The sequence below is a fragment of the Ursus arctos genome, unplaced genomic scaffold (genome assembly GCF_023065955.2).
Source record: "Ursus arctos isolate Adak ecotype North America unplaced genomic scaffold, UrsArc2.0 scaffold_24, whole genome shotgun sequence".
Classification (NCBI taxonomy): Eukaryota; Metazoa; Chordata; class Mammalia; order Carnivora; family Ursidae; genus Ursus; species Ursus arctos.
In genome coordinates, this window is record NW_026622919.1 from 41,739,897 (window position 1) to 41,754,015 (window position 14,119).

Below are 14,119 nucleotides of genomic sequence, written 5' to 3' on the forward strand. Positions count from 1 at the left end.
ACATATACCTACGTACATTGGAACCACTAAAGATATCTGATTCTTCACATTCACAGCAAAGTAACACTGCTGATTCACTGTCTTCCAAATGAGAGCTCTGTAATACAAACAACATCATTTCAGAGATCCAAATGAATGGGGCCATAAGCATGAGGGAAAAGCCAGCAGAAATCACTGAGTCATGTTAGCTCATAGGTGAGAAGTTGCAATTCTGATTAGTGATGGCTATTTTGGAGAGAATAAAGACAACAGGTTGATTGGTTAGGTGACTGGAAAATTGAGGAATGTTTGATTAGCTGAAGCATTTTCTATGGTTTCCAATTTGGGCAATGGGGTGTCCCTTTTCTGTAAAGATGGTGCTACTAACCCTTCATAGTGCATACCCTGTACACTTCTCAGAATGGGGTAGGTTTGTGTTCATTCATCCTCATATCCAAAGGTACATATTTAATATGATTGTTCAGAGTCAGGCTTTAGAATATAACATAGGTCATGACTGGGGTATCTAACCACTAGCCTCATTAGCCCTCTGCTAACAAGTGTTTATAAGAAAAGCCAAAAGATATACCCTACCTAAGTCCCCCTGACAGATGCCAGAAAACAATTTAAAACCTTTCTTCCACTATCCAATCTCTTTTTCAGAATCTGTCTAGAAGACAGGAGACAAAGAAGTGAAACAATTAGCTGGTAACACAAGAGTATTTTTCCCTTATGACTAACAACACCACAAAAGAGAAGAAAAAAAGCTCCAACTCTGACCCATAAAGTTTCATCCAAATGTTTGTTATTTGAGTAACAGCTGCTGGAAACTGAGCTGTCTCTACATAGAGATGTAGAGGTTTATGTCATCAAAACTTCTCACTATCATATTATCTAGCAATCCCACTTCTGGGTATAAATCCAAAAGAACAGAAATCAGAATCTGGAAGAGATGTCTGTACTCTGATGTTTGTTGCAGCATTATTTACAATGGTCAAGATAATGGAATCAACCCAGATGTCCAACAATAGACAAATGGTTAAAGAAAAAGTGATATATACATACAATGGAATATTATTCAGCCTGAAAAAAATAAAAAGCCAGTCACAGAAGGATGAATACTACATGATTCCACTTATTTGAGGTATCCAAAATAATCAAACTCACAGTAGCAAAGAGTAGAATGGTGGTTGCCAGGGGGCTAAGGGAGAGGAATAAATGGAGAATTTTTGTTTAATGGGTATGAAGTTTCAGTATTGTAAGATGAAAAAGTTATAGAGATCTGCTGTGTCACATAGTGCCTACTGTTAACAATACTCTATTGTGCATTTAAAATTTTTGTTAGGAGGGCAGGGCTCATGTTAAATGTTCTTATTGCAAAACAAATAGACAACAACAACAACAAAAAATGCAAAGAGGCACAAGGAAACTTTTGGAGGTGACAGACAGGTTTAGTGATGGTTATAGTGATGGTTTCACAGGTCCAAACTCACCAAATTGTATATATTAACTATATGCAGTTTTTTGTTTATCAATTATATCTCAATAAAGCTCTTAAATAAATGACAAAAAAATTTCTTACTACTACTGGCTGAACTTAATCATATATGACTACTCTGTGGCTATCCTAGTTGACTCCTTTGATTTTTCAAAGCTGAAACTGTGTTTCAACCCACTGAATTCCCACAGAGATAAAGAGTTTTAGAGTGCAAAGAAAGTAAAGCTCAGAGTCGCTATTCCTGGTAATTGCCTTCTTCTGGTTTATTTCCTTCTTACTTTTTCCTACCCTATCCCTACTTTGCCTACTTTGGTCTTCCTTCTTACAACCAAATCTCATCTTCCATTATCCCTCCCTCTTCCTCTTTTAGAAAATAAACAGAAACAACCAAATATTTAAAATCACTTTTTAAATCCTGCAAATTCAAAATCTCTTTATTTCTCACTACCTTGCATTTTGGAGGGGGAAAAATAAGAACTTTTTTTTTTTTTTAAGATTTATTTATTTTGGGGGTGGGGGAATCTCAAGAAGACTCCCTGCTGGTTTCGGAGCCCAACAGGGGATTTCATGACCCTGAGATCAAGACCTGAGCCAAAATCAACCTTAGCCAACTGAGACACCCAGACACCCTGGGAAAAAACATTTACTTTCCATTTGTGTTTTTTAAAAATCAGGTTACAAAATACTTGAAGACTTCTAAAAGTCATATCAGAAAAACTGAAGGCATAATAATAAAAAAAACCCCAAAATATCTGAAGGAATTAATAAGGTAGAGATCAAAACTGCTTTCAATTCTCCCAAATTCTCATATCACAACAGATAACAAGTCACTTGTCACTGCCACAGTGTATACAATTAATCTAAACTACACTAATTAAGATTTTAAAGTTTTCATTCCTGTAAATATTTCCGCATGTTTACATGAGCTCTTTTAAAATAGCTTCTAAAAAGGAGGTCCTGGGGCGCCTGGGTGGCACAGCGGTTAGGCGTCTGCCTTCGGCTCAGGGCGTGATCCCAACGTTATGGGATCGAGCCCCACATCAGGCACCTCTGCTATGAGCCTGCTTCTTCCTCTCCCACTCCCCCTGCTTGTGTTCCCTCTCTTGCTGGCTGTCTCTATCTCTGTCAAATAAATAAATAAAATCTTTAAAAAAAAATAAAAATAAAAAGGAGGTCCTGTAATGACTTGCACTCCTAAAGTTATTTTAAGATTTTACTGTATACTTATTAATTGCAATTTAATTAAGATACAAGGTATCAATTTAAGTGTGCTGGTAGCATTAAAAATAATTGGTTCATGGAACCAGTATTTACTTGCAAACAACATATTTAGTTCCAAATTAAATTCAAATCCTAAAGGAAAACAAAGGATATTTCAAGTTCTTTCCTCTGGTTTCTGGGGTACTTGGTAATTCCAGTGTCTGAATTGTTCCTGGGTTCTGCAGTGTGAACTGTCTTGCTTATAACTATAAAGGACTTATTCAATGAATGCATATTTAGGAATTCTATTAATATAACTTAACACATTAAATCAAATGAGAAAAACTTAAGATTATCTAAATAGATCCTAAAAAGTATTTGATAAAATTAACATTTTTAGTAAACTAGGAATAAAAGATGCTTCCTTTATTCACTCCTTAGGTGGGCTTTTTATACATAGTACTAAGTTGGTAGGCCCTTACCTCAACTGAATTTCATATTGAACAAAACCCTCCAGTATTTCTTTTAGCATGAGGATCCCACTTTGTAATGCAGATACCGATCCTCTTTTCTTTTCCTTCTTTCCCTCCTTCCTCCCTTCTTAAATGTCCCTTTGGCCGTTTCAGTAGGAATTTTGAAGAGGATAATGGCAAACTCATAATTTTGCATTAGAAGTAAGTGCCAAGTCCAAATCTTAACTAAATTAGTTCATATCCTGGTTCTGCCACCTACTAGCCATGTGATGTTGCACATATTACTTAATCTCTCTGAGCTCACTTTCCTCAGCCATAAATACAGGCATAACAATAGCATCTATCTAATAGGGTCAGTGGAAAGATTACATGAGAGATAATAAAGTTAAAGCACTTAGCATGACTTAGCTACTGATGTTACTTACTAGTGAGTGCTGCTGCTGTTGTTGTTAATAGTACGACAGTAATAATAATCTCCCTACTAGATGTAAAAGGCTTATAAATTTGCATTAAATTCTCTTTCAAAGAAACTTTTGCTATCTAGGGAAATTTTGCTTCTATAAAATTGTTAAGTGTTTCACTTCTAGAGACAACTTTGTATGCCCTTTATAACCCTGAAGCACTGAGCTCACAATGAGTCATCTGTTACAATTTATTGCACCCCTACTATGTATTAAGCACTTTTCTGGATGCTGAATTAGCTACAGTAAAACTCTAAACAAAAAGGGAAAGATAACTGAACAGGTTCCAGATGGATGCAAAAGCCACAAAAATAAGGATATGGCTCTGCGGAAATACGCTCCTTTGGCTAAGTATTGTTTGGAGAAAAACAGGGTCTAAGATTGTTGGTAAGGAAACACATCCATATATAACAAGAAGTCTCAATCCAGAACAGCTTCTAAGCAACAATTATAGTAATAAAATGTTGCAATCTTTATACGGAATGTATGATGCAAGGACTCATGTACTAAGAAGGATGTTTTGAAGAGTGTTAAAATCTAACTTGTGCAGTTACCTAACGATTGGCAAGCAGAAGTCTTAAGAAATAATCCCACAAGAGTCATAACCTGTTGCTACTCTTAAGTGTCTTTTATTCTATTCTTGTTATAGTTCATGTGATTTTAAGAAGCAGAAAACACTATTATATTTCTTTTACCTCTTATTTTTTCATTTATAGTTCTTTTTGGGGGGATTCTAAGTGAACACACTGTAGTTGTTCTTAAAAACAAAAAACAAACAAACAAAAACAACACCTAGAGATTTTGACAATACACTAATAGACACCAAACCACAAAATATGTGTGTACCTTAAAGCCTGGTGAACACTTTGGGACTAAGAGCTTTTAGCCCTTTAAGGGCCAAGGCAAGAAGTAGGTCTTATTTATCCTGAAACTTACATGGAGCTGGATTGACAAAGCAATTTCACAGCCTAATGATGACCTAAGTGAGATAACCCTCTCTGTAGTCCCTAACCCTAATTACACATTTAAAAACCTTTCTCCTCGGTCTCTTCTCTCTTCCTCCCACCATCCCTCCCTCCCTCCCTCCCTCCTTCCTTCCATTAGAACTTATTTTTATAACTGGAAGTTTGTGCCTTTTGACTCCCTTTACGGATTTTGCCCACGCTTTCCTCCACCTCTGGCAAGCCACCAATCTGTTCTGTGTGTCTATGAGCTTGGTAAAAACCATGATTTCAATATATAATATGTGGCAAACAAAATTCAGAAGGTGTCAAGGAGTATTTAAGTTTTCCTCCCATCCCTGCCCTCCCACCTCCTAATTCTCCACAAACCCATTCCCAAGAGTAATCACTATGTGAGTTTCTTGGGTATCTTTTCAGAGAGATTGTAGGTACATACAAGGATATATACATATCCTTTCTCTCAAAATATAAAATGAAAGCACACTACACCTATTTTTCTGTCATTGCCTTTTAAACCTAACTTTGTTTCACTATTTTAAAATAATATAACACAAAACTTACCACCTTAACCATTTTCAAGTATAGAGTTCATTAGTATTAAATATATTCACACTGTTGTTCAACCAGTCTCCAGAACTTTTTCAGCTTGCAAAACTAAAACTCCACGTCCATTAAAAAACTCATTTCCCCCCATAGCCTCTGGCAAACCCTATCCTGTTTTCTATTTTTATGCATTTGATTACTCTAAATACTTCATATAAGTGATATTATACAGTATTTGTCTTTTGTGACTGGCTTATTTCACTTAGCATGTCTTCAAGGTTCATACATATTAGGTAGTAAGTGTCAGAATTCTTTCCCTTTTAAGGCTGAATAAATATTCCATTGTATATATACATATACCACATTTTGTTTATCTATTCATTGGTCAATAGATATTTATTTCAGTATTTTTGTCACTGTTATTCCATTGTATAGAAGTACCACAATTCAGCTAATCAGTCTCCTATTAGTAGACTCAGATTACTTGGTTTTTTTTTATTTGTTTTTTTAAGATTTTATTTATTTATCTGACAGACAGAAAGCAGGAGAACACAAGCAGGGGGAGCACTAGAGGGAGAGGGAGAAGCAGGCTCCCCACTGAGCAGGGAGCCTGACACGGGGCTTGATCCCAGGACCCTGGAATCATGACCTGAGCCGAAGGCAGTCACTTAACCAACTGAGCCACCCAGGCGCCCCTCAGATTACTTGGAATCATATTCATTTTCTAATTTGCTGTAACAAAATACTGCAAATTCGACGACTTAACACAAATTTATTATCTTTATAGTCTAGAGGTCAGGAGTCCTAAAATCAAAGTGGTGGCAGACCCATGTTTCTTCTGGAGGATCTAGGGGAGTTTTACAGACCGCCTCCCCCCCCCACCAACTAATCCCTAGGACTTCATACTGACTGTATCTTGAGATATGGTTTTTAGAGAGGTGATTAAATTAAAATAAGGTTTATTAGGGTAGGTCCTAATACCTAATACAATATGACGGGTGTCCTTATAAGAGGAGGAGATCAGGACACAGACACACAGAGAGGAAAGACCATGTGAAGACAGAGATAAGACAGACATCTACCAGCCAAGGAGAGAGATCTCAGGAAAAAAATCAACCTTGCCAACACCTTAAATTCTGACTTCTAGCTTCCAGAATGATGAGAAAATTAATTTCTGTGGTTTAAGCCACTAGTCTATGGTACTTGTTTTGGTAGCCCTGACAAACTAACATAGGGAGAATCTGTTTCCCTGCCTTTTCCAGCAACTAGAGACCACCTGCATTCTTTGGCTTGTGGATCCCTTCCTCCATCTCTAAAGTCAGCAAAGATGGGCTGAGTCGTTCTCATATTTTATCAATCCAACCTCTTCTCTGTCGCCTTCTTCCAATTTCAAAGCCCCTGGTAATTACATTGCCATCCATTTCAACAATGCAGAATAATCTGCCTATTTTAAAGTCATCCAATTGGAAACCTTAATTCCATCTGCAACCGTAATTCTCCCCTTACCATGTAACATACTGTATTTCCTGGTTCATAGCTGATTAAGATGGGGGGGGGGGGCTCTTTGAGGCATGATTTTGCCTGCCATAGAATCTTCTTTTCTGTAAGTTTTACTGGGGAAAACAATTGTTCTATAGATCCCAATATTCATACCAGTAGAGTGGGAAGCACAAACACTACAAGCTGTATACTTTGCACAGAAAGAGGACCCTAAAAACTTGGCAGCAGCAGCAGAATTTTTGAAATTGCTGGGTGAATTTTCTGGATGACGATTTGGATTTGATTCAATTACAGTATCTCACACAGGCCTCTTTGTAATCAATGGTACAGATCTGCAAGATAATTGGCTAGTATTAAGGATATAATCTACGGCCATTGAAGGACAGAAATAATTAGACTGAGTCACTTAGAAAGTTTAAATCAGGACGAATTGGTGGTTCCTACTTCTCAGCATCCACAATTCCTTATACATATATTTTCTAACCCTTATCTCACTCTATCATAATTATTTCTCTATATATTGTTTCCCTCCCTCTAGACTGTGAGTTTCTCAACTTGTATCTCTAGGGCCTGGCACACACTAAGCATTCAATAAATGTTCAGTGAATGAGTGACTTACTACTAGTTGTTGCAAATCTTCCCTGTTGTCAATAACAATCACACAAATTTAAGACGAGTTATAATCTTTGTGTGTAGCTATGGTTAAGAGACCAATAGTCTTCTCCAAACACATGATGTCTGTCCTTTAATTAGTCATAGTAGCAACAGCTCCTACTGAAGGGCCAACTGTTAACATGAGACACTGCCTCCCTCAGACACTGCCTCCAAGTCAGCATGGAGGCTTTAAGCCAAAAGGGCATCTTCATTTCTCAGAGCTACTTAGAAAGTTGGCTTGTCAGTGGCTGACGCAGTCTAGGTATTCATACCTCAGTACTCCCTAACTTTGGCTTGCAATTTAGCCCATCTCACCTGCAGAGGTATTGTTGCTTTTCATTCTTTGCCTGTACCATGTAGCTACTTTATAGTAAGCATCACAGGCATGTTTCCCCACTCACTGCTCCCTTCAGAAGGAACTGGATTTCTCAGTGTAAATCTTATCCATCTTTCAAAGATGACTCAAATCCCAGAATTTCAGGAAGCTTCAAAATGATGACTTTAGCCTCATTCATCTGCCTCTCCTCTGAGCCTTCATGGCCTTGGCAGGGTTGGCAAACTTTAGCCTGTTTTCATATGGCCGGCAAACTTTAGCCTGTTTTCATATGGCCAGCAAACTAAGGATGGTTTTCATATTTTTAAAGGGTTGTTCTTTTCTTTCTTTCTTTCTTTCTTTCTTTCTTTCTTTCTTTCTTTCTTTCTTTCTTTCTTTCAGATTTTATTTATTTATTTGACAGAGAGACAGACAGCGAGAGAGGAACACAAGCAGGGGGAGTGGGAGAGGGAGAAGCAGGCTTCCCGCTGAGCAAGGAGGCTGATGCGATGCAGGGATTGATCCCAGAACCCTGGGATCATGACCTGAGCCGAAGGCAGATACTTAACAACTGAGCACCCAGGTGCCCCTAAAGGGTTGTTCTGAAAAAAAGAAAGAAAAAGCAGGGAAGAAAATGCAACAGAGACCATCTGTGGCCAGGAAAACTTAAAATATTTACTATCGGGCTTTTAACAGAAAAAGGTTGCCAACTCCTGCCCTAGAGCACACAATTCTGCCTAATGAGAAATTGCCTAGAACTATCTCTAATCTTTAAGGATCATAGTCTTAGCTCCCTTTGGTAGACTCTCCCTGTTGTCTACCAACAGTCATCTCTCAACTCTCTCACCTACCTGCTAGTCCCACCACCGAAGCTGAAAAGCCACATATACCTGCCTTTTTAGTCTTCCTGCAGGCCAGCACGCAGTCATATACCCTAATCCTGATTCACAGGACCTAAGGGCAAGTCTGCTCCAGGGAAAGATTGGCCACCCTGATAAAGGAGAATTGAGAAAAACAGTAACAAAAACTCTGCCCTTTCTCTGCCTTTGGCTGTAATGGTGCCTTTAAAGATATAAGGTCTATAGCTATGACAGCCATTTTGTGACCTTGAAAGGAGAGGCTCAAAAACAAAAGGCAACATGCTAAAGATGGCAGAGGAGAAAAGACGGAAAGAATCCAGAACCTTGATAACTGCATTGAGCCACTGCCTTATCTCTGAGCTTTTTATGTTTAAAAGGTCACAGTTTACCCCATATTTAATATAGTGTGGTACTTTCAATGGAAAGGATCCTAACTTTCTAAGCAGATTTCATTTTTTTTTTTTTTAAGATTTTATTTATTTATTCAACAGAGATAGAGACAGCCAGCGAGAGAGGAAACACAGGCAGGGGGAGCGGGAGAGGAAGAAGCAGGCTCATGGCGGAAGAGCCTGACATGGGGCTCGATCCGACAACGCCGGGATCACGCCCTAAGCCGAAGGCAGACGCTTTGCTTAACCGCTGTGCCACCCAGGCGCCCCTCTAAGCAGATTTTAAATAGTTGGAAAACAGGGTCCATATCTTGTCTATATTTCTATAGCATCCATAGGGCTGCAAATGTTGGGATCGTTTTCTTTCTTTTTTTTTAAAGATTTTATTTATTTATTTGACAGAGAGAGACAGCCAGCGAGAGAGGGAACACAAGCAGGGGGAGTGGGAGAGGAAGAAGCAGGCTCCCAGCAGAGGAGCCTGATGTGGGGCTTGATCCCATAACGCCGGGATCACGCCCTGAGCTGAAGGCAGACGCTTAACTACTGCGCCACCCAGGCGCCCCGGGATCTGATTATTTTCTAAGTAATGACTTGGGATAAAATTTATCACCCATGGAGTTTGAAAAGATTCCTGAGTGTACACAGCAACAGAGAGGAGGCCAGCTTCTATGAAAATAACTGAAAGACAGCTACAACAATCAGAGCATTTCACATATGTTATCTCATTTAATACTAAAACAACAATCATTCATTAACTGTAAGTGGCAGAACAAGGTTTTTAACTGAGACCTTCTAGATGCCAACATTCCTATTCTTTCACCTCCCCTCTTCTTCCAAGTCTTTCATCCCAAATAGCAGTGATAAGATTTAGAAGTTCTTCCCATTTTATTGAGATATAATTGATATATAACATTATATTAGTTTAAAGTATACAACATAATGACTTGATATGAGTATTTGTAGATTTGGAGGTTTTACTTTTTATTTTTATTTTATTTTATTTTATTTTAAAGATTTTATTTATTTATTCGACAGAGATAGAGACAGCCAGCGAGAGAGGGAACACAAGCAGGGGGAGTGGGAGAGGAAGAAGCAGGCTCATAGCTGAGGAGCCTGATGTGGGGCTCGATCGCATAACACCGGGATCACGCCCTGAGCCGAAGGCAGACGCTTAACCGCTGTGCCACCCAGGCGCCCCTGGAGGTTTTACTTTTTAATTCTTTGAATGTTCACTTCCGACAGTATCTCAGAGCCTATACAAATGCTACGTTACTTATACTAGCAAATTCATACCCTCACACAGGGATCATTTGAATATTTTTTTTAAAAGCCCACCAAACCCTGTCATCTCCTTGAGGTTTGGGTTTTGGGTGTTTTTTTTTTTTTCTTCTTTTTTTTTGATATAACCATCTGTCCTACAAAGGCATATTTCTGAAATAGGAGAAAAATCCCTAAGCAGTGATTCTTAAAGTGTGGTCCCCATACCACTAGCAACAGCATTATCTGGGAACTTATGAGAAATGCAATGGGGGGGGGGGGTTAGAGCCCAGAAATGTGTTTTTAACAAGCTCTGCAGGTGATTCTGATAAACATTGGGGTTTGAGATACACCAGTCTAAAGTATTTGCATCTATAGATAACACTTAAATCACTGCTTTAGAACCAGAATGGTGCGATCATATCAGCCCTAGACTACTTTCGGTAGCAAAACCAACAAAAGGCAAGTGGTGAATTGCCAGTGCGATGTAAAAGCAGTCATTCATATACAGATTATTCAATTTACATAAAGAGGGATTACCTGTATTTAAATCAATGCCTACATGTAACTAAGGTATCAAAGTGGATTCTGAAAAGTAATCACCCACAGAAGAAAGATTAGTAAACTAGTAACAAGCAAGTTCATAAGCACATGAAAAAGCAAAGAAGCGGGTGGTAGGTGTTCAACCCTCACTGAAATCTCACAAAAAGAAAGAATAAAATATCAGCAGCAACTCAGAACTTCTAGATCTGGAATCTCTAAATACAAAGAAAACTTTTGGATTTCTGTCTCTAGTTGCTAATTAAGTAGCTCAAAATTGAAATATAATCCATAGAGAGATTATCTGTTTGTCTCATTTTAGGCAAACCAAATAATCTATTATTTTCCATTTGGGGTTAGGCTTCTGCTATTAACAAGTTAGCTGCTTACTTCCCTCCTGTTCCGTGTAGGAGTCAAAAAAAAAAAACAACAAAACTGTCTGTCAACTTCATGAGCTGACAGCAGGCTAGTAAAACAAGGAGATTCGGAAAGTTTATGTTTGTTGAAAGCATACAATTCTTGTTGACCCCCATTTATTTGGTAAATCATCTTACATATTATCTTTATGGTCATTAAAACCTTAGACTTCTAATTCTTTATTTCCCTCCTCAGACTAATGTATGAGAGCTATCTGTGGTTTAAACACAGCCACCAATCACCCCACGACCCCTGCTACACAAATACCTTTAAAATTTGTTTGTGTGTAGTTTGGTTTGGAACCTGGGCTCTGAAGTGAACTGGTTTTAGAGATACTAACGTGCATACCATGCAATATGACCACTGTATGCTTCGGTAGTGTGTGCAAAGAAGTGAAGCTCTGTTATTCCTTCAGGGAATGCAGGTTTAAAGAGCAAAGAGAAGGCTATTTCGAGAAACCGGAGGAATTCGGAAAACAAGAATTTGAAGACAAGAAGACACTGAGTAAGAAAGAAGAGAAAAGCCTCCCTTGGACAAATGTCTGGGTATGTGTGCCAGGAAAGAAAGACAAGTGCGGAAAGATTGCTGTTACTGAGATAGAGTCCTGAGACATTACCAAGTCAGGTTTCAGATGATTGTGAAAAGAATAGTTTTTACTTAGAACCAAAGATTAGACCTGTTTCTCAGTAAGTAAAGAGCTTGATTCCTTCTTTAATAAGTAAGAGAACTGAAAAAGACTGAGCTCTACTACCAGAGGAGGAATCCAGGTTGATCAGCAAGGAGGGCTAGAGACACTTAAAATTAAGGACTAACAAGCTGAAATGGGAGTAAAGTGAGTGATGATTTTGTACTTGTAATTAATTTCCTATTTTGACCACAAGATCTCTTCGATACTGCAGAAAGGTCATTTTGCTTTCTAATTAATTGACTGGACTACGATAAGAGAAGGTGCCCAGAAGGAGCTGAAAGGTTGTAAACCTGAGGAATAATCTTTCCAGAAAATTCACTCCCTAGTCTCTGGAGAAATAGTTATACAAACCATTAAAACTATCTGAGGAGAACATCACCTGAACACCTCTCTGGAGCTCTCCTTCCCTGATTCCACTCTCAACATGTACTAAAAATCACAGTCAGTTTGGGTCCGGTAGAGGTAAGCCGTACTCCACAAAATCCTCTAATTCATCAAACTGTTGAAAGTGAGAAAAGCTCAATTACAGAATCTCCCCAAATCTGTCTTCTTTTCTGCAGTCACCCACAATTCAGGGGCTGACATGATGATGAGATTGCTAAACTCCTCGGGGAAACTCTCATGCTGGTAGGAGACAAGGTGATCACATAAAATTCAGTTTCCACCAGAGAATTTTGAGAAGGTTCCCTATCAAATATTGGTCATGGGCCAGTGGTATTCCCAACTGACAAGAGCAAGGATACTAGAGACCCAAAAGAGGAGAGCATTAAGGAGGATGCAGAATCATGGAACTTGCAAGGCAAGAGCCACATTGCTCAGGCCAGGATCAGCAGAGACCCTTGTGAATAAGACCCTCTGATGACTGCCACAGAAAGGAGTTCCTCTGAAAAAAAACTTGCAGAAAATGATAAATTACTTTTGACAGTGGCTTTTTCTCTAGAGCAGAGGTAAAATGCAGGAAGGTCCTCTGCAGAAGTCAAAATCCCTGTCAGCCTCTTCATAGAACGCAGGCGTAGTAGAAATCACAGCTCTTTTCATGAGCAGCAGGGCTAGATACTAAAGCACAGGAGTTTATGGTTGCTATTGTCCTGATCCTAGAGAAAAACCTGGAGTTTACACATGGATTTCTTGCATGGAACCTTAGTTAGCACAAGGAAAAATTCCAGGCCCAGGCAATGCCCCTGAGGAAGCAGTGACAAGTGCCATGTCCTACAGACATCAGGTTCTGAGAGGCAGAGTTGTCTGAGCCTGGACAGAACTGTCAGAAACTGGATGTTCTAGCAGAAAATCCCCTCCTATGAGGATAATTTCTCTGAAAGAAAATATTCATTCCATGTGGAGAAAAATCTTAGATCTTTCTCATGTTAACATATCCTCTGAAGTGGATGGTCTCTGTTTCTCATAACCAAGAAAATTCTTTCCAAATATACTAGTTTCTTCTAACTGGGGTAAAAGAAGAAAACAAAACCTGAAAAGCCGTTGACTTGGGAGTTGTCCTAGCTCATTCTGTTATTCTCACTATTCTCACTGTCTAGATGGAGAACAAATATTGGCATGAGAATGACATTGGTATTCTTCGTTGGTAATTAAGCCACGTGCACCTGAGAAAATTATCATTCAAATTACAATAATGTAGGGTGCCTGGGTGGCTCAGCTGGTTAGGCATCCAACTCTTGATTTTGGCTCATGTCATGATCCCAGGGTCATGAGGTCAAGCCCTGCATGGGGCTTGCACTGGGCATAGAGCCTGCTTGGGATTCTCTCTCTTCCTCTCCCTGTGCCTCCCTCCACCACCGTGCACAAAAAAAAAGAAAAAAAAAAGGATAATTTACTCTCATTCCTTTGCCACAACAAGATAATTCCATTAGGAAGGGGACCAACCCGTCAGGAAATGCAATGGAACCCTACACCCTCCAGACACTTTAAATCTGGAACCTACTGTCTGTGACTTCAGATCACTGTCATTGGCTCATGTGGATTTGTCAAAGGAAGGTGGTTAGAAAGATTCAAAGTAAAAATCACTCTACTGTAATAGTTACACTTCCACTGGGAGTTAGAAAACAAAACCTCCACTACCCAAACCCTAACTTTTAGGCCCAAATTGAGTAGAAATCAGACTATACAGTGCCCCAGAATAAACCTTCCTCTGATGAAAAGTGTCTAGTTTCCAATTGCTAAAGCAATGTCCTTTCAACCCTATTCCTCAACTAACTGCAAACTAAGGTAAATGGGTAGACCCCTCTTGTGTTCTGAAGCTCTAAATTGTCTGCTTGAAGGATAAGAAACAGTTTCATATTTTGACAAAAAGATCCCTTGTGGTTAGAGCTCATAAAAGTCCTCTCTCCAAGGACTGCTCATAATTTACACCTAGTCAAGTAATACCAC

The 14,119-nt window shown here is 39.0% G+C and overlaps 1 protein-coding gene across 3 annotated transcripts in view; it reads right to left on the reverse strand.

Moving 5' to 3' along the window:
• The window catches only part of SSH2 (slingshot protein phosphatase 2), a 241,197-nt gene that overhangs the window by 186,342 nt on the left and 40,736 nt on the right, over positions 1-14,119 (reverse strand). Inside the window, exon 2 of one of the 3 annotated variants that reach the window (XM_026517768.4) lies at positions 17-97. The exons of the other annotated variants lie outside the window; for them this stretch is intronic. Coding sequence (XP_026373553.1) covers positions 17-97 — 81 coding nt within the window. The remainder of the gene's footprint in view (positions 1-16; positions 98-14,119) is intronic. 3 annotated transcript variants of the gene reach the window in all.